Source organism: Bombus fervidus, chromosome 5 (genome assembly GCF_041682495.2).
Source record: "Bombus fervidus isolate BK054 chromosome 5, iyBomFerv1, whole genome shotgun sequence".
Classification (NCBI taxonomy): Eukaryota; Metazoa; Arthropoda; class Insecta; order Hymenoptera; family Apidae; genus Bombus; species Bombus fervidus.
The window spans coordinates 1,582,514-1,606,951 of NC_091521.1; the positions used below are offsets into that span (position 1 = coordinate 1,582,514).

At 32.3% G+C, this 24,438-nt stretch overlaps 6 protein-coding genes across 9 annotated transcripts; 2 read left to right on the forward strand and 4 right to left on the reverse strand.

The window, feature by feature from the left end:
• Positions 1-16: 16 nt before the first annotated feature.
• Positions 17-4,465, reverse strand: LOC139987434 (prolactin-releasing peptide receptor). Its single transcript, XM_072003689.1, has 3 exons — positions 3,347-4,465; positions 1,077-2,268; positions 17-238 (listed from the first exon to the last, which is right to left on the reverse strand). The coding sequence occupies exons 2-3, from the start codon at positions 2,031-2,033 to the stop codon at positions 17-19; spliced, it is 1,179 nt and encodes a 392-aa protein (XP_071859790.1). The 5' UTR covers positions 2,034-2,268; positions 3,347-4,465.
• A 73-nt stretch (positions 4,466-4,538) lies between these two features.
• On the reverse strand, positions 4,539-7,314 carry Atg101 (autophagy-related protein 101). Of its 2 annotated transcripts, none has more exons than XM_072003695.1 (2): positions 7,172-7,314; positions 4,539-6,232 (listed from the first exon to the last, which is right to left on the reverse strand). In XM_072003695.1, exon 2 carries the CDS (start codon positions 6,222-6,224, stop codon positions 5,568-5,570), a length of 657 nt encoding a protein of 218 aa, XP_071859796.1. In that variant the 5' UTR covers positions 6,225-6,232; positions 7,172-7,314; the 3' UTR covers positions 4,539-5,567. The 2 variants fall into 2 exon arrangements, with proteins under 2 accessions (XP_071859796.1, XP_071859794.1); XM_072003693.1 differs by having other exon boundaries at positions 6,489-7,310.
• Positions 7,315-7,857: 543 nt separating this feature from the next.
• On the reverse strand, positions 7,858-9,719 carry LOC139987435 (epimerase family protein SDR39U1). Of its 3 annotated transcripts, none has more exons than XM_072003692.1 (6): positions 9,585-9,719; positions 9,061-9,202; positions 8,732-9,002; positions 8,399-8,664; positions 8,214-8,327; positions 7,858-8,147 (listed from the first exon to the last, which is right to left on the reverse strand). In XM_072003692.1, exons 2-6 carry the CDS (start codon positions 9,085-9,087, stop codon positions 8,034-8,036), a joined length of 792 nt encoding a protein of 263 aa, XP_071859793.1. In that variant the 5' UTR covers positions 9,088-9,202; positions 9,585-9,719; the 3' UTR covers positions 7,858-8,033. The 3 variants fall into 3 exon arrangements, with proteins under 3 accessions (XP_071859793.1, XP_071859792.1, XP_071859791.1); XM_072003691.1 differs by having other exon boundaries at positions 9,484-9,684; XM_072003690.1 differs by having other exon boundaries at positions 9,061-9,684.
• A 67-nt stretch (positions 9,720-9,786) lies between these two features.
• On the forward strand, positions 9,787-11,037 carry Med10 (mediator complex subunit 10). The gene is made up of 3 exons (XM_072003696.1): positions 9,787-10,292; positions 10,599-10,682; positions 10,771-11,037. Exons 1-3 carry the CDS (start codon positions 10,171-10,173, stop codon positions 10,958-10,960), a joined length of 396 nt encoding a protein of 131 aa, XP_071859797.1. The 5' UTR covers positions 9,787-10,170; the 3' UTR covers positions 10,961-11,037.
• A 271-nt stretch (positions 11,038-11,308) lies between these two features.
• On the forward strand, positions 11,309-14,973 carry Hexo1 (beta-hexosaminidase 1). The gene is made up of 6 exons (XM_072004381.1): positions 11,309-11,476; positions 12,127-12,535; positions 12,956-13,402; positions 13,545-14,056; positions 14,207-14,337; positions 14,519-14,973. Exons 1-6 carry the CDS (start codon positions 11,394-11,396, stop codon positions 14,749-14,751), a joined length of 1,815 nt encoding a protein of 604 aa, XP_071860482.1. The 5' UTR covers positions 11,309-11,393; the 3' UTR covers positions 14,752-14,973.
• Adcy2 (adenylate cyclase type 2 Ac76E) lies at positions 14,969-24,318 on the reverse strand. The gene is made up of 19 exons (XM_072004376.1): positions 24,181-24,318; positions 23,155-23,321; positions 22,529-22,858; positions 22,195-22,389; positions 21,999-22,105; positions 21,788-21,899; positions 21,520-21,647; positions 21,282-21,440; positions 21,068-21,200; positions 20,646-20,710; positions 20,098-20,203; positions 19,860-19,924; positions 19,544-19,714; positions 18,286-18,529; positions 17,898-18,061; positions 17,510-17,750; positions 17,171-17,425; positions 16,067-16,181; positions 14,969-15,430 (listed from the first exon to the last, which is right to left on the reverse strand). Exons 1-19 carry the CDS (start codon positions 24,260-24,262, stop codon positions 15,168-15,170), a joined length of 3,102 nt encoding a protein of 1,033 aa, XP_071860477.1. The 5' UTR covers positions 24,263-24,318; the 3' UTR covers positions 14,969-15,167.
• Positions 24,319-24,438: the final 120 nt, after the last annotated feature.

The window sequence follows — 24,438 nt, forward strand, 5'->3', positions numbered from 1 at the left end:
GGTTGTCAAATTGGAATCAAAAAGTTTCCGTTTCTTCCAAGTCTCTCGACATATTGTTGGTGGTTGTTTCGTGAACGATCAGTTCGCGAGCTTCGGGATTTGAAGTTCTTATATGTGTTTCATTCAGTAATAAAGATTCCTGGATAGTGTTATTTCCGCTACATTCTTTATGATTTTGAAATTCTTCGGTGGTTCTTGGAGTGTAACCGTTGATTGCTTTCGGAAAACATGGAAGCACCTTCAAAAGAATTCAGATGGGGTTTATCGTGACATTTTGACGGTATTAAAAATATATCGGTAGTATAATAGAATTGAAAGTTTGAAGCCATAGGCTAAGATAAGGAACACACGGCTGCTTCGTACATAATTATTTTATTATAGGTTCTTCTATTCTACATTTAGTTTGAAATCAATAAGAACCTACAACGTTAATTATATTAGACACAGCGTGTGCGTTTATTTCTTTACTTGTTCATCGAATTTTGATAATGTACGTATGAATTTGCAGCTTGCGTTCGTGTATCTTTCATTTGTGTTTAATAATGGAACATATTTAACAACAACTTGGAATGGTTTAGCACGATGATGGGCTGGAGAGAACGTTATCGGCTTATGTTAGAAAGTAAGGAACGTTCGTTCGATCAAAGTTATAAATCGCATTGCAATGTAAATGAGAGAACTTTTCTTTAAAAGTTTTTCTCTTATAACCACGGCAAGTGGAATTTGAGGAGGAAGGAGATCTTTCAACGAATAATTTAGTGTCGTTTATACGAGTCCATTTACAGGTGGGTAGTGTGGATATACGCACGACACAGAACACGTATAAGCAAAACGAAAAGAGATTTTACTCGAAGAGATGAAATACGATACGAGATCCGTACATTACAATTACCTACTTACAAGTACCTACATAATTGCAATCAACTATGTATTGAGTTGATTAAAAAACAAGAATTGGAAGAGGAGAAAACATGGTAAGAACCGAGAGCAAGAAAATTGAGAAACGAAGGAAACTTTCTACGAGTAAGTAGACACACATATAACAAGAAATAAAAGTATAAAAAGTAAGTTCGTACTTGCTTAAATTCTTTGCGAAAGTTATCGTTGAGCCAAGCGTAAAGGAAAGGATTGTAGCAGGTGCTACTCATAGCGAGGCAATGCGTCATGAAAAAGCAGATTCTGTAATAAGTCCAATCATTAGCAGGTGAATAAAAATCGTCGATAACGTTGATGATATTGAGCGGCAGCCAAGATATGCCGAATACGGCGACCATAGCGATCAACATCCGATTCGTCCGTTTCTTTCTCTCTCTGTCAACCTCTTCTCTTTGACTAGTCTTTGTACCAGGTTTCGTTCTAGCTCGATCGTTCAACTTGATCGAAACGCAAATATAACAAAAAGCGATGATGAAGAAGGGTAAGACAAATTGTAGTATCGAAGTAATGGAACTAAAGATTTTTCGAAATCGTTCGTTCGGCCAGTGTTCCTCGCAATAAGTGTACGGCTCTTCGAGATGCATGTAAAGCCCGTAAGGTAGAGTGAACAGCAATGCGATTATCCAAATACCGACTATCACGGCTAAACAAACTTCGATCTTCATACGAGGATGGAAAGGATATATGATCACCATGAATCTATCGATCGCGATACTCGTCAAAGTGAATGTGCTGATGTATACGCTGACACCTTGAGCGTACGGTACCAAGTGGCACAGGGTTCTGCCAAATATCCATCCCCCGAGAAATGTATATAAAGGAGTAAACGGAACCGCCAGAGCACAAAGTAGTACATCGCTCAATGCTAGATTCGTGATGAACAGATTCGTAACTGTCTGCATTTGTCGATTTCGTGCCACGACGAAACATACGAGCACATTACCAAACACACCAAACGCAAAAATATTTGCATAAAATATGTAAAAGATTAATTGCACTAAACTATTCGAGGTTACATCGTTCTCTATAGTCGGACGGTTAGTAGTCGACCATCCTTCTACGGCGGTCCCGTTTGATAAAATCGGCGAATCATTCATTTCTTAATCGATTTGTCTCCGGGGACCGAGCAGTTATTGTTCCACTTTCCCTATCTTGTTCTTTGTCTTTTTTTTTATTCCAACCTGATTTCTGTCTTCTTTTTTTCCAAAATCTTCTTCTTTTCTTCTTCTTCTTCTGTTTCTCTTCGTTTCGAATCTTTTTCCTTGAGAGCTTTTTCAGTACGATTAGAATAAGACAGAATAAGATGGAGCCGCAACTGAAAACATATGCCGACTATTCCATCGTTTAGAATTTACAGTAATATCGCCTTGATTATAATTAAATAATTATATTTGAATAATTATGAACTAAGCCAATTATTAACAGCCAATGAGAAATAATTAATCGATTTCTCAAAGATGATCGAATTTGTTTTACTTTGATTGCTCGTAGATATTCATATGCGTTACTGACCGAATGAAAATATCGTCGACACAATAACACATATTACTGAAACTAATATATATATAATGTTGATACATCTGGATTGTTCTTCATTTGAAAAAGTTCTTCGCTTTATTCCATTCACTTTAGTCAAATCGTATAACCGATCTCAAAGGTGATAAAATCTGGTGTTTCTCGAGGTTACCGAGTTTAAAACATTCCCCAAAAATAGAACGATATTGCGTGATCACGAATCGTCCTTCGACCGATGCCAGTTATATAAAATTTTTTACACTCAAAACGTTCAGTCGAAATAAAAAATATGTTCTAATTATTCGATTAGAAAAGAAAGAATTGAAAAGTTTTTCAACTCATTGCCATTCTTATTGTTGACATAGTTACTTATTTACATATACATAAATACATTTTGTTTGCTATCACGTACACAATCTTCCTCTGACAATGAGTCAAACTTTGAGTAATACTTCGTGTTATACGTGTTAAATCACCTGCTCTTAATTGTCGCAATCTGTTCAAAGTATTTTAATTAGAAGCAGTATCGGAAGAATTGTTTAAAGAATACTTTGCTATTAAGAAATGTATATTGGTTGAAATCAAAGTCAAAATTTATTACTTTCTCCAACCACCTGTTGATAATTTCAACCGTTAATCTTTATGTATACGTACATGTCTTTTTCGTTATTACGCAAAAAAATACGTATATAAAATGGAAACAAAGCGAACAGTTAGACACGAGGGAACAAAAGATTAATTATAAAGTAATTGAAATTAAATTAAAAATTAATTTTTCAGGCCGATCGTGGAAAATTATTTAGAAAATCAATCGTAATTGATGCTTCACATTTACAACAGTACCACGTACTTATTACATAAAGTAATCAAAATATATAAATTAAAAATATTTTACGTTGGAAATGGTAGGTATTCACCGTCACCGAATAAAAAGTCAAATAAAAAGCATGTAGATAGTAATCTTTCGAAGTCACTTTACACACAATTGTTATGAATGTCGATTATTTCCTTTCTTTCATACCTTTCTTTGACAAGTACTTATAATTTTGCTTTTTTCTTCTCTTTTTATTATAAAGATGAAAGACGTTTCAGTATTTCTTATATTACGGTTTGTTTCTAGATAATATAAAGCGAACACCACAACATTTAACAACGTGTTATAATTTTCAACGATGAAACGCTTTCGAAGTGACGGCTAGCCTTTTCCACCGATAACTGAAAATGGAAAATTGTTGGCAAAACCTAACTAGACAAGCCGCCGTTTTCTCGCGCAGGCGTCCGCGTTACCATCTGTATTCTCTTCCTACCGTCTTTCTACCTATAACTTGCAATATTCGTATCTGGTATCTGTAACAACGTGTCGGCTTTCAGTTCAGTAATAGCTGAGAGTACTATAGCCAAAATGTAATTTGAAAATCAGTACTTGTATCATGATTTTCGAACATTTTCTAACATATACAAAATTAGTAATATTAAAAAGTATCAAAGAATCACTTTATTCGGAACTTTGCTGCTATAATAAATTCAATATATTCCTTCTAGGCCTAGATATTCTTTACTCTCCTATTCCTTTCCTCTTTAATACTCTTCCTTAAATACTTGCACATTCTTGCAGAAGCTTAATTTAATATAGCGAAAGTAGTACCATGTTACTATTATACATTATCGAAAAATGTAGGTGTATTTACGATAAATCTAATATTTGACGAAAGTATTTCATATTTTAAATTATTTCACGTTGCAATTACACACGTTAAAGCTTTTCACCTCTTGTTCTTTTATATAAAAGATTCATACGAAAGAATGAACTTTAAAAAATTTAATCAAGACCATTACATAGCTTTTACTTATAGGAGTGATCTATGCAAGCTTGATACGTTTTTTATTTCACAAATAATTTTCCACTCGAACAACAATATTAATTTTAGGACAAAAGATTCATTAACATTCAAGTAAGTATATTTACTAAAACTTTTTAGAATCTTTCGACTTATCTGTAATATATACAACGAATTATATTATTACTACTATTTCGCTGTTTATATCTTTTGTTCTGTTAACAAGGATGTTTTAACAAGAGCAAACTATAAAAATTTACTTAAAGTCTATTTTTCAATCACATATACATACTACATATTTTCACATTTACATTAATATGTGAATAACAAATGTAGAGACAAGCACTTGTACTATATGTTTATTCACAATAGTAAGTCTAGGTTTCAGTCATATATTAAACATTAAATATGTGCACGAGATTTTTCAGACATAGAAAAAAAGAGTGAGAGAGAAAGAGAGCGAGAGAGAGAGAGAGAGAGAGAGAGAGAGAGAGAAATAACAGCTTTATATATTAGAACAAATTTATTACCTTTAAATTTTAAATAAACACATACACTGTTCTATTTCCTTACAATCGTCATGTATTTTCAGAGAAAAATAAAACAAAAAATGTTTTCTTTATTAATAAGATGTCATTATTCGCCTATTAACAATATCCACATCTCGATAAATTCAAATTTAAAATAATGAAAAGTAAATATTTCATATTTAATCTATAACTGATTACCTAGAAGACTTATGCAATGGACGATATTCATGGAATAATATATGTATACGCAAAAAAGTAACTGCTATACACAATTGGTTCCTTTGTACTATAGAAATTTTACAAATATTTTAAGTTTATACAATTGTAATATATATATATATATATATTTTTTTTTTCGTTTTCTTTCTGACAAATATTGTCGGCACAGAATTTGCGTAGACATCGGTCAGAAATGGCATTTTGATGTATGGGATTGATCTCTTTATCCCACTTTATTTCAAATATTGCATACAATTAACTCTATTTATCCTTCTAGGTTTCAATCCTCTACGCAAGTCAATACATATAAAAACATGTAATGTGGCAAATGTTTATAAACTACAAGTAAAAGAAACTAAAAGAGTATGAGTAAGGTACGATTTGAGTAAATTTGAATACAAATGATCTCATATGATAAACAGAATTCCTTTGTTAATGAAGGAAAGTTCATAATGTTAATTTATCCAAGAATGAATTTGGATTATATATACATTACACTAAAAATATTCTTATGAAAACTAATAAACAACTAAATGGATAATGTCTCTTTGATCAATTTTTTCATTGTATTACCCATTGTTGTACTCGATGGGCCAGAAGTGGTAAATGATAATTTAAACAGATAAGGTTGTATATCAGGGTACGATGTGTCAAAGATCAAATCCAGTTCAGCTTGATTTGGCATTTTAGGTAAATAGTCATGTCGATTCATTACTTCTGTTATGTAAAGAATCTTATCTGTTAATAAATCTCCGACTTTTTCTCTACATATCTGTCGTTCGTGTTCTGTTGCTAATTTGATAAGCTCTAAGCGTACTGTCCATACTTCCCATGGTATACATTCTGGTTGAAAAGGCCAGCGATTTTTCTTCTTCTGAAAGAATTCCAGGGATATTTGGCCAGAACCTGGGCTATCAGTAGAACGCAAAGCTTCAGAAAAACCTGATATTTCACGTTTCAAAGTTTGATCCAAGTGTACTGACGAACAACAGACGTAAGTAAAATCAATGAAGTCGCAATCAACGTCCTGATATCCAACAGTACCCACTGAGTAACTACCTTCTTGCTTATACTTAAATTTACCAAGACTTCGATGAAAAAGAACACTATGAAATATACTTGCTACCGCTTCATCCACTTGTCTGCCCTCCATACTTAATTCAAATAACTGAGTTCTGGCATTCATGGTGATTCCTATTCAACAAAATGTCAGTACAAATGTATAAAAATTTTCAAAAATTACAGTAAATTAAGCAAAGTTAAAACAACATAATATTTTTTCGAATTGCTTTAAATCAACAAAGATAAAATCGTATGAAATATGTGAATTAGATTGAATTCTGCTTAGATCAATGTGAAATTAAATTACACATATACGTATCTGAATATCTAGCGTAAAAAAAATATGGATAAAAATAAAGCAAATATGATTGTGTCGATTAATCCTAACCTCGTAAGAACAGTGGTAAAAACGATGATTATCACTGGAGACTTGTGATATTGGATGATATTTGGTCATCTTTTAATTGTAGAGAAATATCCAATACTTCGAAAATGTAATTAAATAATCGTTGAGAAAATGCATGGAAGTAAGTCCTCCGAGTCGTTAAAAACTTTATATACGAAATATCCAACATATATGTAGATACATCGAAGTAAAATTACAGTTTATGGAATTGTCTTGCTTCTTTAAATATTTTATTCTTATTTTTAGACATTCGAGAAATAAGAATTACATGAACTTTTGACCACAACTTTAACTTATTTCTTTCTTCGTATTTTTCGCTTTATTTCTTTTCTCTAAATTTTCTTCTCTATGGAGGAATTCTCTTAGGAAAATTTAATTGCAGGTCATTATTATTAATGATCGTCAATTACACATAATAAAACGAATCAAACCAATATTCCTAATATATATAAATTCCTATAACTAGTCTCCTTCAATGTTCACACAATCACTTCCACCAACATTATCACTGCCATCATTCTATACATTTTTATCATTTAATTTAAGTGATTACTATATTTTCAACTTTTATGCTTCACTAAATATTATTCGCTTTCAAATCTCTTTATGAAGAAATTCGTATATATGTAAAATTTCACAAAATCACTTGAATTAAACCAAATTACTTCTGTTTTCTTTCTCCGATAAATAACAGCTGTCCTCGCGGTATCACGCCATTTTCTACTTTCTTTAATCCTATTTGACTCTGCAATATGCATACATACGTACTTACTTACACACATGTACGTATATATGTAACACCCGTATATAGTACTTAATTTTTAATGCAACAATAAATTACAGAAAAACGCAATTAATTTATGAAAGAATTGCTATAATAATTCAGAAAGTAGAGGCTATTTATCGACATAAATATGCATATTTATTATGAGAAAGTTTCTTAAAATTTTAAATTAAAATTTAATTATATTTACTTTCATGTAAGAACATATTTAACTTGAATGTATTCAGAAGACGCTTTTTAATATGTAGACAAGAACAAAAATAAAATTATATTAATCTAATTGTTCTCTGAGTAGCCGGCGTGACAGTGACAGATCGGTTGTGCGGATGGCACGGCGCTCTGAGAGAAGAGCTACCTTGACTGACCGTCTATAAGCGCTGTTTGCAACGAAAGGGTTAATAAGAAACGCAGTTGGAAAAATGCAGTGCACATTGATATAGAGTCACATATTATTTTGAAAGTTTATGTCATTAAATACATTGGAATTTTTATTTTCTTTTTAATAAAAGAGACAAATAAATTAACCAATGTGTACATAGGAAGTTTTGCAAAGAAAGAATTGCAAAATATTAGAAAATAAATTAATTATTTCTTACTTCTATATATATACATAGTAATATATGAATGTAAATATATAAATTAATATTGTTTTGTACAAGTTAACACAATCAAAAATCAGTATTAATTTTAAAATATTGATATTTACATATTACTTCAATTAACTCTTTAATCTCGATTTATGATTATTTACTTTTGCCAAGTACTTCAGCGCAAGCACAATTAATATCAGGATATTGGTATTGAAATCCTAATTCTTTGACACGTTTGGGAATAACTTTTTGTCCCTCTAACATAATCTGAAAAAGGATTGATATAATTATTAACTACAACAAAACATAACACAACATATGATTTATACTCACTTTTGCCCGTTCTTTATTGAACAAGCTATTCAAAACAATGCGTGGTACAGGAATAAATGCAGGTCTTTGCATTACAGATGCAAATGCTTTAGTAAATTCCTTATTTGTTACAATCTGTAAATAATAATTCTGTTAATTATGCTTATTTATTATTATTGAAATTAACTTGAATTTCAGTTAATTACCTGGGGGGCAACACCATTTAGTATACCATACACATTCTCATTCTCAATTGAAAACAAAAATAAATTTGCTAAATCTTTTATGTGTATCCATGGCATATATTGATTTCCACTACTAATAGGGCCACCCAAACCAAAAAAAAATGGTAAATATATTTCTTTAATCATACCGCCATTTTTTCCTAATACAACTCCTGACCTAATTATGACCTGTCTGATATTGCTATCTTTCGGAAGTTGTGCAGCTTCTTCCCATTCATGACAGAGTTCTGGTACAGGTTTGAAATGATATGATTATATTATTTGTACTGTATTAACATTAAAATGATGATTTACCTGATAAGAAGTCATATTTTTCACATTTGCTTTCTTCAGTGTATTCTGTATCATTTGGTTTATAGCAAGAAACTCCAGAAATTGTTACAAAAGCATTAGCTTTAGTATGTATTATAGCTTTAGCTAAAGATTTTGTTGTCTCTACTCGACTATTTATAACATTTTGTTTAAATCCTTCTGACCATCGCTGTTTTGGATCAAGTATATTCTGACCAGCAACGTTGATTACAGCAGTTGTATTTTCAGGTAAACCATAACATTCCAAATCATGCTATAAATTTTATTATATTTATTATTATTATATGCTTATATTATTTAGTTCGTCTTACCCATGAAATTCGATTTGGTCCAGGCATGCGAGAAATACATGTATAAGGAACTCCTTTACGAGATAATGAACTTATTATCTGTGTTCCAATAAAACCTGTACCACCACCTGGGAGAATTACATAACCTCATCCGTAACGTAACCTATTAATTGATGTTATTTCGGAAAATTTATCTTAAGTTTGCTGAATGAAAAGAATAAACTTGCCTATGACTATGTGTTTTAGCATCATCATAAAAGTTATTGTAAAAATGGAAATGTATTATAGTATTTAGATGTTTGATATGAATATGTTATGGATTGTATAAGCGTAAGTTTTAATATATTTAATTAATACAATATACTAGCTTTATTAAATTATAATCGATTACAAGGTAAATTTAAAATATCTTTTTCATATCTATATACACATATATAAACGCACAGGCACAATACGATATTTTAGATATTTTATTGTTTATACTTATTTATATTTTATATTTTTGATGAATTATTTATTTTTTAAAAATGTTATTAGAAAACTACAAAGCTTATTTCTCTTATACAACTTGGAATTCAATTATGTAGCCCCGAAGTCTGGTAGTATCAGATATATAAAACATGACTATGTGAGCTTGTGGCCGGTAGCTGTATATTTTTTATATATGTATGTATATATATGATTGCGTACACAGATCTGAAAATTGTAATAGAAGGGGGAAGGCTCTTAGCGGTCAGAAAATGTTTCTGAAGTAAACTGCGCCAATCGATTTGATGGTCTTTGTTGTACAGCGCGCCTTTTGTCTGCAATCTGAAACAGGACCGTGTCTGCAACTGAACTATACTCTATTGTGAATCTATATTTATTTAAAAAACATTCTTTTATACTACATAAAATACCGTACGGTTACTCTAAATAAGTTAAAAGAAATGATAAAAAGTAGTTTAGTTTATACTCTTTACCTTCAGTGGTAAGGATGGCGAAGATGGCGTTAAATGCTGAAGTTTAACAAATTAATCCTACCCCTATGGTTAGTGGCCGAAAACATATCTCCCGATGTCAAGAAGCTTATCCCCACTACGTGGAATAGGAGCTGGGTATTAGTTGTATACGTACTGCCAAATACGAAACATGGCGTCTACGTTAGAAAATTTGGAAACACAGTTGGAGCTTTTTATTGAAAATGTTAGGCAAATTCGTATCATAGTGAGTGATTTCCAACCGCAAGGACAAAATGTACTGAATCAAAAAATGTGAGTTGTGTATATATGATACATTTCATTATGTACATATTTAATATTATTATTGAATCAACCAAATAAACATTTCATAAAATTTTTATCCATGTGATTGGGAAGAAGATAAATTATAACCGTGATTTAGAATTATTATTACTTGTAACAGGATATTCCATTGAGATTAACAATGATTAATAACCTAGGAGAAATTTAGATGTCATGAAGTATGGTTAAGAATGTTTAAAGATTTAATATTATTGGCTATTGTTTTTATATATGTTATAATGTATGAAGTTCTATGTTCATATTTTTATGTTTTAGTCAAGGTTTAGTAAACGGGTTACAAGAAATAGACAAACTTAAGTCTCAAGTTCAAGATGTTCATGTACCTTTGGAGGTTTTCGAGTAAGTATGTCAAAATCAGTCGGCTATGCTATTGATTCTTATAACAAAGAATTCATGTCTACAATTTATCGTATTTACATGGTTTTAGTTACATTGACCAAGGCAGAAATCCACAATTATATACTAAGGATTGTATAGAAAAGGCATTAACTAAAAATGAACAAGTGAAAGGAAAAATCGATGCTTATAGGAAATTTAAAGCAAACATGCTTGTAGAGCTAACTAGAGTTTTCCCACATGAGTTGGCTAAATATAGAGCTATACGTGGTGATGAATGAACATAAAGTAAACCAAACAACACAATGCTTTTTTGTTAATTTTTTTATCGTATTCTAATATAATAAATATTTATTAAAAAAAAATACGTATGTTGTAGTAGATTTTATTTTTATGAAACACGTCCCATGAACATATATTACTGCGATATAATTATGGCATTTAAATTATGTACGCTAAAGCAATAATTTTAAAGTAATAGTTTATTATCAGTAATTAACTTGAATAGTATAAAAACGAAACTCTTTTTTTATCGAATTCGTTAAAATCCAAATTTATTAAACAGTAATGTCGTTACCCCACTTCGTGATTCTTTATCCAATCAAAATGGATTTGATCCATGTCGCTAAGCGAATAAAATCATTCGAATGAAGAGATATCCGCAGTATTCAGTATCGAAAGATTCGAAAGACCGTATCTATGCACGGATGAAACATGCGAAGTATTAATATCCTCACTTTGTTACTTATCGTATTTATTATTGGAGTTAACACGAGTGATAATATTGGAGAATATAGGTAAGTAATCCTTTCTATTTTTTAGATAAAATTTATAAATAATTTTTAAAAAATTTATAAAAAAATAAAGTAAGGACACGTGTAGAATCAACATATAAAAGTTGAACGATTATAATTCAATGCAAACATTTTTCCTTGAAAATTGACAGACAGACGGTAAGAGAAAGAGAGATTTGTTCCATTTTAACTTGTATAGTGAAAGCAGCAGGTAGATATTTACGCGTACGTGGCACCTTATTCATCTACATCATAGGTGATATTAAACAGAAAATTAAATGAAATTGAACACGAAAAACATGTGCTATTACCTCGAATCGTAAATCGTAAATTTTCTAAATATTATAGTTTAAAAGTTATTAATAAATTCACCTTATAACAATTATTAATCTTTGTTATACATGTATATATTTACACATGAATAGATATATAATACATATCTTCATTTTTATTTTATTTATTTGGTTTATCAGTTAATGGTAGAAACAGTGTTCTGATTTTTTTCTGAAAAGAAAAATGTTTTATTTTATCTATTTGGTTTATCAGTTAATGGCAGAAATAGTATTTTGATCATTTTTTCTGAAAAGAAAAATGTTAAAGTTATATATCTATGAAGAAGGAGAAAAGAAGAAATCTATTAATTTTGATCACAGTTCACTATGGCATTATAAGTGCGAGGGTGGTCTCTGTAAGAAGGAGTTAATCACAAAGGATGTAACTGAACCCATTTCGTTGGAAGTATGCGAACTGTTTTGTGATGCATCCAGTTCTCTGTGGCCAAAACCAACTGGTCACCTGTCTTTGAGCAAGAATATGGTTCAGCTTAATCCAGATAAGATTTTATTAGGCGATGTACAAACTGGGACACAAATTGAATATCTTCTTGAAAGGAATATACATTTATTAAGAAATACCGTAAAGAACATTGGCGGAAAATTAGCAAATGGTGGTGGGGTGGGCATGCTTATTCAATGCAAGGGTTATCTCGAAGATAACAACATTAAATTGACCTTGCACACGGACGAAAGCTATAATTTAACTGTAACACAAACGGATAAAACGGTGAGCGCGTGGTAATCCTTTCACAGAAAGCTTTGTTTATCGTTCAGTATAATTTATATATATTTCATACGTTTGCAATTAATAACAGAAAGAGAAAGAGGAATTTAAAAAACACTAAAAATTAACTGTAGTATAGTAGGAGGGGGATGAGGTGAGACAATCAGAGAAGGAAAGATCGTATCGAGAACGTTATTTCCATAACATATTACTAATACATATTTATGGTTTTATACGTGAAGATAGTTCGATACTTTGGAACAGGTTTTAGATTTTATTTGTCGACGAACTTGAATTATTAACATAAATTTATACTTAACAAAATAATTTATATATCCTCCTAAATAAATACTCAAATATATATGTAATATAAAATATATAATTACTCTTGTTATTTTCTTTTTCTTATTTTACAATATATAGCTATTGGAAGTAACGATTATAGCGAAATCATATTTCGGTGTACGACATGCTTTGGAAACATTGAGTCAATTGATCGTTTTCGACGATTTACGGAATCAGATTCAAATTCCGAATGAAATGGTGATTGTTGATGGCCCTGTGTATCCTTACCGTGGCGTGTTATTGGATACTAGTCGAAATTTCATTGACAAGGCAACGATATTGCGAACGATCGACGGCATGGGCATGTCCAAATTAAATACGTTGCATTGGCACATTATCGACTCTCAAAGTTTTCCCTATGTTAGCAAAACATGGCCGGAATTTTCAAAATTTGGTTCTTATGCAGCTGACAAGATTTATAATCAAGAAGATGTGAAGGAAATTGTTGAATACGGCCTTATTCGCGGTGTTAGAGTACTACCGGAATTTGATGCCCCCGCCCACGTGGGAGAAGGCTGGCAATGGGTAATTGAATTTCTTTACTCTCTTTTAATTTATGCGCTTTAACGAAAAAAAAAGGAATTAAAAACAGGAGTTAAAATAAAAGAACAAGAAGCAGATGAAGAATGAAAAGCAAATGAAATTTTGATGATTCTATCGCTTTCAGATTGGAAATGATACAGTTGTTTGTTTCAAAGCAGAACCCTGGAGAAATTACTGTGTTGAGCCACCTTGCGGTCAATTGAATCCGACTAATGAGAAAGTATACGAAATTCTAGAAGGAATATATAAAGACATGATACGGGATTTTCAACCAGACCTGTTTCATATGGGTGGAGATGAAGTGAATATAAACTGTTGGAATTCTTCGGCCGTTATTAAAAATTGGATGCAAACTGTACAAAATTGGGATCTATCAGAATCAAGTTTTTACATGCTTTGGGATTATTTTCAAAAAAAGGCAATGGACAAGCTGAAAATCGCTAACGATGGAAAGGAGATACCTATCATTTTGTGGACTAGTGGCTTAACCAACGAACAAAATATTAAATATTTGGATCCTAAGAACTATATCATTCAAGTATGGACAACCAAAGATGATCTTAGTATTGGTAGATTGTTACGAAATAATTTTAAATTAATTATTTCTAATTATGACGCTCTCTATCTAGATTGTGGGTAGGTAAAATAAGTGGATAGGTAAATAAATATTTTCAAGTTATTATATTATTAGTAGTATTATAGATTATTAATATACTCGTAATTAACAATTTAATATTAGATTTTGGCATCCTCCACTTTCTATTTTACTTATGTTTTTTCTTTTAGTTTCTCAGCTTGGGTAGGCGAGGGTAATAATTGGTGTTCTCCTTACAAAGGATGGCAGATCGTTTACGACAACTCTCCTCTGAAAATGATCAAATTGCAACATCTCGAGAATAAAAAACATCTTATATTAGGTAAATATTTCTTTTTACTTTGAAATGCAAAGATTATATCGTTATACCTACAATGTCCGATTGGGCTTCTTTTGTACATTTAAGAAGTAAGCGGCTTATTAAAGAGAAAAACTTAGCCATAGTGATGTCACACAACAAATATATACATATATAGTATAGGCATATTTTCGTGTTGTAACAGGAGGTGAAACAGCTCTTTGGACGGAACAAGCCGATAGCGCGTCAACTGATACGAAAATTTGGCCTAGATCCGCAGCATTTGCTGAGAGATTGTGGGCAGAGCCCAATTCAACTTGGATTCATGCTGAATATAGAATGCTGAGACATCGAGAACGATTCGTAAAAAGAGGAATCTCTGCTGAGACCTTACAACCTGAATGGTGTTTGCGAAATCAAGGACACTGTTACGCATAATCTATCCTTAAAAAATTAATGAACAAAATCGTTTACTTCTTTCCTTCCTTTCTTTTTTCCTTTTTTCCCGATCCTATCGATTTTGATTAACACTTCAATTATATATACATAATATGTATTTGCTTATGTCTGAATATATATAAACATTATGATTTATAGATTATTCTTTATCGTAATTGTTTGTTTATATAACAATATGACATTAAATAATTCATCATTTTATCATGCGTATTCATAATTTATTCACTAATGACATTACTAAGTAACAAGTATAAACTTAGGTTATACTCTTACTTTTTTTGGTTTGGCTTTTAGAATGAACAAAGTGACTGTTGCTCTATCTCTTTTATTTCATTGCATTTTCCGTTTCATTTGTATCTTTAGATTTTGTCTGGCCTAAGTCAAACATTCCTAAATTAAGTTTCTTCTTTGTCGTCGAATGGTGTTTTTACGAAATATGTTATTAAAGTTCCTTTTCCTTTGACATAAGTAGGGCCTCGACACGTCAATTCATAACCAGCAGCGATTAGAATCTTGGCTGTATCTTCAGTAACTTGAAGTTTTCCCATTTCTCCGCAACTATCCATTCTTGATGCTACGTTTACGGTATTTCCCCAAATATCGTATTGAGGTTTTTGTGCTCCGATCACCCCTGCTATCACAGGTCCATGATTTAAACCTGTAACGAAAGAAATTTTGTTATAAAACCAACTACATTATACATGTATACTAATAGTTTTTTCTTCCTTAATAACAAATTTTTTCCTTCTCTTTCTTGAGGTAAACTTTTTGAAAAATGTACTATATTTTTGTATTTATTAAATGTCATCCTCCCCCTCTATTATATTGTAGTACCGGAGAAAAACTGGGGAAAATTCCGATGAACTACAGGTAGAAAATAATAAAAGTGCTGACGTGCCCGGAACGATGCCATATACCTGTGCTCCTTTATGACATTGGGTAATTAAAAGGAGTACTTGACCATGGGTCATCCACGTCTGGGGAACACAAGTACGTACTAAGAATATCAAAACTCTGGTATATAAAGCAAGTTGTGAGTTGAGTTGCAAATTATCAATTTAGTTGTCTTAGTTATATCACATTACTGCAATAAGTTCACGTTAAATAACCATCGTTTCTGTTTAAACCATAATAAATAAATGCATGAAGATCAGTAATCAGTGACATCTACAATATTTTCTTGTTTATTTCACAATAAATTATTTATTAAATCTATTTTTTTGTATATTTCTGCCGGATTAACGTTACATACACACAATGTAGGTTCGTATTTCTATTTTTGAGAGAAACTTACCCATTCTTAATTTAAATCTTTGAAAAGATTCCTTGTTGATTTGATCGAGGATTGTCATCAAAGCAAGAGCAAATTCAACGAGAATGATTATATTATGATCTTGTTTTGAAAGTTCCTGAAAGTAGAAAATGTCTAATTTCGTGTAATTGTTTAATTGCAATTAAAAAAAATATCGTTCATATTGTACTATTATAAGGTCAGAATGAAAAGTAAATGTACATTCATAGTGTAAGTACACTTATAATGTATCGACAGGATATACACAGGTACCCAAGTATATGTTTTACGTCGCGGGACCTACTATAAACCATAATTCATTCCTCGATCGAGATAGCCACCATACTTATTCGGACCCGCAATAATCCTTTTTTTTTCCGTGAGGAAAATCCGCACGGACACTCGTCGCTTCTAGGAGGAAGAGCGGCGTGGTGATGTCGGACTCCAACCGACCAAACCTTCCACGATGACCGTCCCTCTTGCGATCGAGAGTTGCCCGGGAACCGCTGAGGCGACACACCAGGCCCAAGACCCGCAATAATCCTAAGGAACCGTTATCTTGCCAAAACTAACACTAACGCCGAACCTGGCACAACGATTCTCTTTTCAGCGGCTTCTTAGCTCCTTATTGTAGTATTGCGGAAAGATTGTTTAAGAAAGACCCGACGAAATCTTTACATTGTTGCGATAAAGCGTAAGTGTCGACAGGCCGAAAGGTTCGGGATAATTCAATAGATCCATAAAAATGCCTCCTAGTTACTCGGAAGAAGGCAAAGATGACAAACGGATGTTTGAGGGAGAAAAGTGATTAACAGTTAGTTATTGCGAGTTGGTTAATAAAAGTACTTTTCTATTCATCAATCGCATTCTAAGAAGTTGTTAGAAATAAAAGTGTATATTGAACTCGTTAGCTCAGTGTTATAATCATTTTAACCGCCCCTATTATCTTAACTGAAATACCGTTTCAGTTGATTCGTGGCGTCGATTATCGTATCGTAACGATAATTTACGATTCTCGTTGGCACGTTACACCACGAACGCGTCTCCCCGCGAAACGGTTGAACAATATGTATATCTGTAACATATATGATCGATGTGCATTTTTACCTTTTCATCAATATCTTCTTTCCCTGGACTAAGACCAGAAGCCAACATATAAGTGCTACCGATAGTTTTAATTTTTTCGATTCCAGAAAATTTTGGTTTAAGCAACAATTTGTCAAAATCACATATAATTTCATTTAGAAGCCTCAGACATTCCAATCCTTGTTTATTTATGTCGGTTTCATCATAGAATTCCTTATAATTTGGAATGGATGCAAACATTACGGCAATACTGCTGTATCTTTCATGATAAAGATCCTATGGGAGAATTTCTAAGCGTGAGAAACATTTTTACTCGTTTACTGTTGTTACTGTTTAAGTAGCGAGGTGTTAAACGTTCACCTGAGTTGCTCTGACATTCGTTAAAAAATGCTCTGCTACATGAGCAGGCAATATGTTTTCGAGGAGAATCTTGTTAATACCTCTCATAGTTTCTACCTCATCTTGTTCTATTTTCAGTTTACTTTGCCATAGAAAATCAGTTCTCGAAGTATATTCAATTTGTCTATCCAAAATATGCAGCACGAGGCATACAAGTGCAAGTAAATAACAAATTGTGAATAAATAATGAATGCGATAATGTCTGCGAAATAAGTCAGGTATATAGGTATAAACATTACAATTTGTTGTATACATACACATATGTATACACATAGATAAATAAACACCGACATTGAAATTTCAATATTTTTTATATAATTTTTTGAATAGTATAATTATTTCTACCTACTCGACGGCCTCGATCGCATTATACAATCGTGCGATTGGTGCTTGCGAAAACACAAATACGATTGTTGTTAGAGAGAGAAACATTGTGCAGAATTTTAGCAAAAAATCAACACGTAAATGTGTCCAACCTACGATTAAGGACATCACCGCAGTATATGTGTATAACTGAAAAAGGAAGAAGAAAATACCCCTCGTGAATAAAATAACGCTTTTTTGTATTGTATCTGTATACATAGTTAGTATTACATAATCTCGAATTTTGATGTTATTTAATCAAGAATTGTAACAATGGCAAGTTAATACACCTAGTTAGTCTAATCGTAAAAAAGAGTGTTAGATGAAGTTAACTTTTCTCATGTACATATGTATGTATAAATATTGATACGTACTGGTACGATGACATCGTATTTGTTTGTCTGCTCGATATCGTTCAACAATATAGTCAGAACGCATGACGTGATTGTTAAAATGACCGTAATTAAGTATACTGTTATTCTGACTTCCCTGTTCAAAGATAACCAACTTCGTATATTGTTGCCATCGATTTTGATTTTAACATTTGACCAACATAATATGGAAAAAATGGATAAACATGATAAAACGGGTAGAAAACAACTGTAAACTGTGATGCTCCTGTAATAAAAATTTCTATGTGTAACGATCTATATAGGGCGTGTCCGGAATCGTGATACAATTACCGAAACTCATAGCGAAAAAATAAATTGAAAACGAAGAATAAAGTCTTTCTGTATAAGGATTTGTTTTTTGAGAAAAGTAACTGAAAATTTTCCCGATACACAGTAAGTATACTCTTATTTCCCTTTAACAGGTATATACACACGTGGTCGTTTTTGGTACGGTAACCGCCAATGACATAGAGTAGACACGTACATATCCATGTCCGATCGTCTAAATTACTACGGCGATATTGCTACAATATAGGATGTATGTATATAATCGATGACATTTCTCTTGAACCAACTAATGGGAGAATCATCCTTTATAATACTTATTGTCGATTTGTATATATGTATTTGTTTCATTCCAGAACGGAACAAGCAAAAGAATGTGTCAAGTCCTCCTTGATAAAGCTTGTAATACAATCACAAAGGAAGACTACTTTTAAATAGAGATCTCATGTTGTATTTAGACTGCTTAAGAGCAGTTATAAGCCATTGATGCGAGTGAGTACTCTTCTGAACAAATAGGATTCGTTTTTCGCTAGAGCGACCACACTATCAGCGAAAAATATGCAGCTGCTCGTGAACTGTCTGTCAGTCTGGATGCAGTATTAAAGCATATTAGGAGTAACAAGTATCAATTTTTACAAAATTTTTATTTTTTTTTTTCACGTTTAACAGCCGAAGACTGTTATCTCGGTATTTAAACTCCGAGGAATAATTTAGAAACAATGAGCACTTCACATCAATTCTAGTATCGTCCCACCTTTATTAGGATAAAACGTGTTAAAGTCAGATAGGAAGGTTGCCGTGAACATTTTGTACAACAATGAATCAACATACATCCTAAATCAAGCTCAGACATTCCAAGTACGTCACGCGTTTTTTGAAATTTTTTAATTATATAAATTCTTTTATCAATACGAGGAAAATCGAATAATAAATTAGTCGGTTTGTAGGTGCTTACCTCGGTAAATACATAATTTGAATGGCGAAGATCATAGCATAAATAATAGTTGAAGCGAGGAGATACCACGGATATTGTTCATCAATCTGTTGGCGGTATTGAAGTTCTTGGTTTTGATCATAAAATCGATAAGTGAAGGATGACATGCCTTCGTTGCTCTGACACCATTTTCTATTGCGATGAACACGCATATGAACATTGAATATTGGATATGTATATACTTATTGACGCTTAATTTATGCTATATATGTATGTATGTACGAATATCATGCATGATATTTATAAAAACGAAAAATAAAGAAAAAGATAAACTCACCTTATATCGAGAAAACAATTAGAATTACTATTTATGAAAAGATTCGATTCAATCATAGCGATGCTCTATAAGAGACAAAGAGACACATAATGCGTTAATTCCTATAGCTTAAATTCTTGATTTAATCATATCTCATTGTATTAATACAAGAAAGGACTAATTTTCCTTCTTTAGATTACTAACTAATTACTAATTAATTAAAAACAATAAATTGAATGACAATCAATTTTTTGCTTACCGTTAGGCCAATATTCTTGGCAAGCGTAGCTTCTACAATGTTGGCGAAAGGTTTATCAGCACCCCAACTTTCAACATATTTTGTCATTTTACTGCTTGGTCTTGATCTGCTCAAATATAGAGATGGGAATTATTTTAAATGTGTATTTATAGGTTGTTTTCTTCTTTTCTTCCGTTTTCCTTTCTCTGTTTTCTTTTCTTTTTTTTTTTTTTTTTTTTTTGAGTGACAATTATCGAAATATCAAAAGAAGACGTAAACAAATGATACTTTCTTAGCTTTTTGAACTCAGTTAAATATTACTCATTAGTGGTTAATACAGAAGATATGAAGAAGAAGAATGTGATCATCATTTTAAAAGCTAAAAATGAACGATTCTGTTACGATATTAGCTATCTGTTGACAGTGCACTAATTTCATTCGGGTTAGAGAATTATAATTACATTTAAAGCCAAATTTAAACGCGGGAAGGTGGCATTGTTACAGCATTGACACAGTTTCCATACGTGAATAGACCGAAATATCGAAACTGAACGATGTGCCGTGTTCACCTGGACGGTATGGAGATAGCACTGCGTTCGCGCTCATCATCCGTGTGATTTTCTTGGTTGGCTTTCTACCATAATACAAAATAAATCATTATGCATCAGATTTGGTTAACAAATTCAATAACTCGAACCAATGTTCGAAATATCATTATTAAAATAAAATCAATCGTAATTGAATATTCTACTGCAGTAATCGATGCCAATTGAATAATTATTTTTTCTCAATACTCGATTGTTTTACCGATTTTGATACATACACGACACTTTTACCTTAATTTTTAGTTTAATTTAATTTATTAAAATTAATTTAAATCTTATGCACAGAGCATTAATTTTTGTATCATGAATATCAATGGAAAATTCTAATTTGTGATTAAAATGTTTATTGATAATGATACCGATGGAAGAAGAGGATTTGATCTCACCTTTGGTGGCACTATCAAAAAAGTTTCAACATTATGCTGGGCAAGATAGCTCTCTCGCGACCCTCCATTGCCAGGTTCCACTTCGAAGTGATTTCCAAGATGAAGCAGGGTAGCTTTAGTTATATGCACTCTCCTTGAAAAAAGGAAAGCTATTCGAAAGTAAAGGCAGTTTCCCTCGTTCCAACAAACGTATATGATAACTATGATAAATTACCCCGGTAAGCCACCGCTCTCCATATGGTTTGCCAGTGTAACATCATCACTCCAAACGTCAAATTGCCATTTTCGTAAACCAAGTACACCGCATAGCACGTTTCCGGTGTGTATTCCTATTCGCATATCCACATTGAATCCCGTTGCTTCGCGAACGAATCTAAGAAGAGGAACGATCGGTTATGTTTCTATCATTCTAGCATTACGGAGAAAGACCAGCTTATCCTTTCTTCTTCTACCTGATAGCATCTATCATTTGTAATCCCATAGTCACGCAATTGTACGCATGATTCGGTCGAGAAATGGGTAATCCTGAAACGCAGTAGTAACAGTCACCCAGGATTTTGATTCTCATGCATTGATTTTCCTAAAAATGGGAGTTCGTGTTTTTTTATTCAAACATTATCAGGTTACGAATTTAAGTTATTTCAGTAAGGCAGCAGACTCATTTTGTGCGATACTGAATAATACTTCTACTAATCCAATAAAAAATGATTGCGACTTTACCTGAGCAATTTGATCGAATCTTCCGAATAGTTCGTTCAATATCTTTACCAAATTCGAGGCTGACAATTGTTCCGAGAGCGGCGTAAAATTAACAATGTCCGCATATAAAATACTGAAAGAGATGTCATTATTCTTTCTACCTATTTTACGTTTGACTAACACCAATACTGCTACTAATGGAAGTAGTATTTGGTTCTATCCTTTAGCTTACCTAACATTGTTATATCGTTGCACATACATTTCATGGAATCTAGTTTGCGTATGTTTACGAGCCTCTTGACACGCATCCGCCATTTTCAACATAATGCTTCTTTTCACCTGTCTCAATTTTATTTAACAATGTCCAATATACTCGAACGGGTAATCAACAATGGTAATGTTTTATCAGAGGGAAATGCAAAGCTTACCTCAGCTGCAATATAAGCCGGAATAACACTCAACAATAACTGTTCTTGTTGTTCTCTTTCACATTCTAACTTTATTCTGGATTCGATGACTGTTTTTGTTCTAGAAAACGTTCTATTGTGCGCTTTTGCAGTTAGGATGCTATAATACGAACCCGACAGAACTGCAGCAAACAGAAAGACGATCTCGCTGCATGTCTAAATTAAATGGTAAGGAGAACGATCAAATAAGTAGAGCCAAATATGAAAACAAAGTAAATGAAGGTACAAAAAATAAAGTAGTAGTAGTAGTAGAGGATATGCCAGTTTAAACAGATAAACAGGCATACCGTCATACCTTGACTATTTGATAGTAGCTCGAGTGATCGAGAAACACGAATCGCATGCCTAAATGAACAACAATTAGTGTAATTGCAAGAATCGTTGGTGTTTGTCGACTATCTCTCGGTAGTACAGCGATCATTGCGTGAACTGCGATAAACAAGGGTACCGAAGCACGCACGATTATAATTCCAACACCTAAAGTAGCAGACGCAATAAAACCAATGAGAAGTCTAGCTTTAGCGGATGCTAACGTGGACGGTAGTTGCGTTATTAGTAATAAACTTAATGAAGAGAATAATAATATCGTCAAAGTCGATATAGGGATAGTCGCTTCAGTTAAATCCTGTAACAAAACGAAAGGAGTAGGCTAAGAATAATTTTAAGTTTTTTCTTTCTATTTTAGACGTTGGATACATAATATGTACACACACGATTACTTGTGGGTACATAGTAACGAAACTAAGTATTGTAAACTAAATATACAATAAGTATGTATTTTACATATGTACTCGTGTATACATATTTATTTCCCTTTGTTACACTAAATAGTTTATGAGCGATAAAAAGAGTACTCAGTTGAGTTACGAAACAAACGGTTTAGCGTTATTTTAATGTTTCGTAGGGACGCATTAAATTTACCTGATAGTTAGGAATGCAGAGAATTCCCAGAGCGGGAATCAAGGCAATGACAGCAACGAAGAGAGTGCCAGCATAGAGGGAGGCTGTTAATTTCCCCTCGTATTTGCTTCGCAGTTGTTTTAAATCCTCAATGTCGGCTTCTTTTGCTACATGTTTCTCTGATTTTTCTACAATATATCCATATATTGCATATATTAACTACTATACTACTAAGGTTGAGAAATAGTAACATCCAAGGAAGTTAGACAATTGAAAAATCTCTAACTCTCATTAAAAGCATCTCTATAAGCACCGAGAATCGAGAGCAGTAGTATCGCATGTGTGTATATAGTATTGCATGCGCGTACGAACATATATAATGTATACATAGGTATAATACATACATAATGCAAGCAAATGGTATGTATGTATGCAAGTACGCGCTGTTAAACGATGTAAGAGGTGTAAGGTATCTAATTCCCCTCCCCATTACATTTTTTACGATCTTACAATTTTTAATTGTCTGTTCCATTTAAAACAAACCAAATCGACAAAAATTACTCAACAAGAAAGAAAAACAGAACATCTAACGAATTCACGGTTCTTTCTCTCAATATGCCTCTAGCTTTAAGAGTTGGCTGATTGCCAGTACGAGCTATTTCCGATCTATGTAACTCAACGGAAATTTAGTTGGCTTTTTTCTTTATTGTTAGTCATGCGTAACGTTACCCCCGCAAAGAATCATGTTCGCGAATAGCTCAACAATAAATGTTAGTAAAAGTATAGTTTACGTACAGTTCGAGTAAAATATATATTTATCTTAAATTACAAATCTTCTTCTATTGTTTTATGATGCATTAACAGGCTCCGTTTCTTTTATTTTACTTTATCTTTATGAATATATGAATGTAAATTGATAGGATGAACATCATTAATGTCAGTACATGCATATTTTTATCTCGGTAAAGAACTATTTGTATATGTATCTAGTTTTCTACTTGTATTCGCCTCTATTGAACATGACATCATGTAAGCTTAGATCATTACCTTCTACTGGCATAACACTGGTAAAATACTCCGTTTCTGTTTCGTGTTTTAATTCTTTCGTCTGCTTAATTTTCTCAGTCATTGAATATTCAATATTTCCCACTTCTTTCAAGTTTTAATCGATCAATCACACAAAACGTTTTTTGAGCGTTGCTCCGATAATTGTACAATCAGAAAGTGTCAAAGTGTAAGTGGATCTCAAGGAAAAAATATAACTATTATACACTGCAACCTATTCGTAGTTCTTGCACTTTTGGA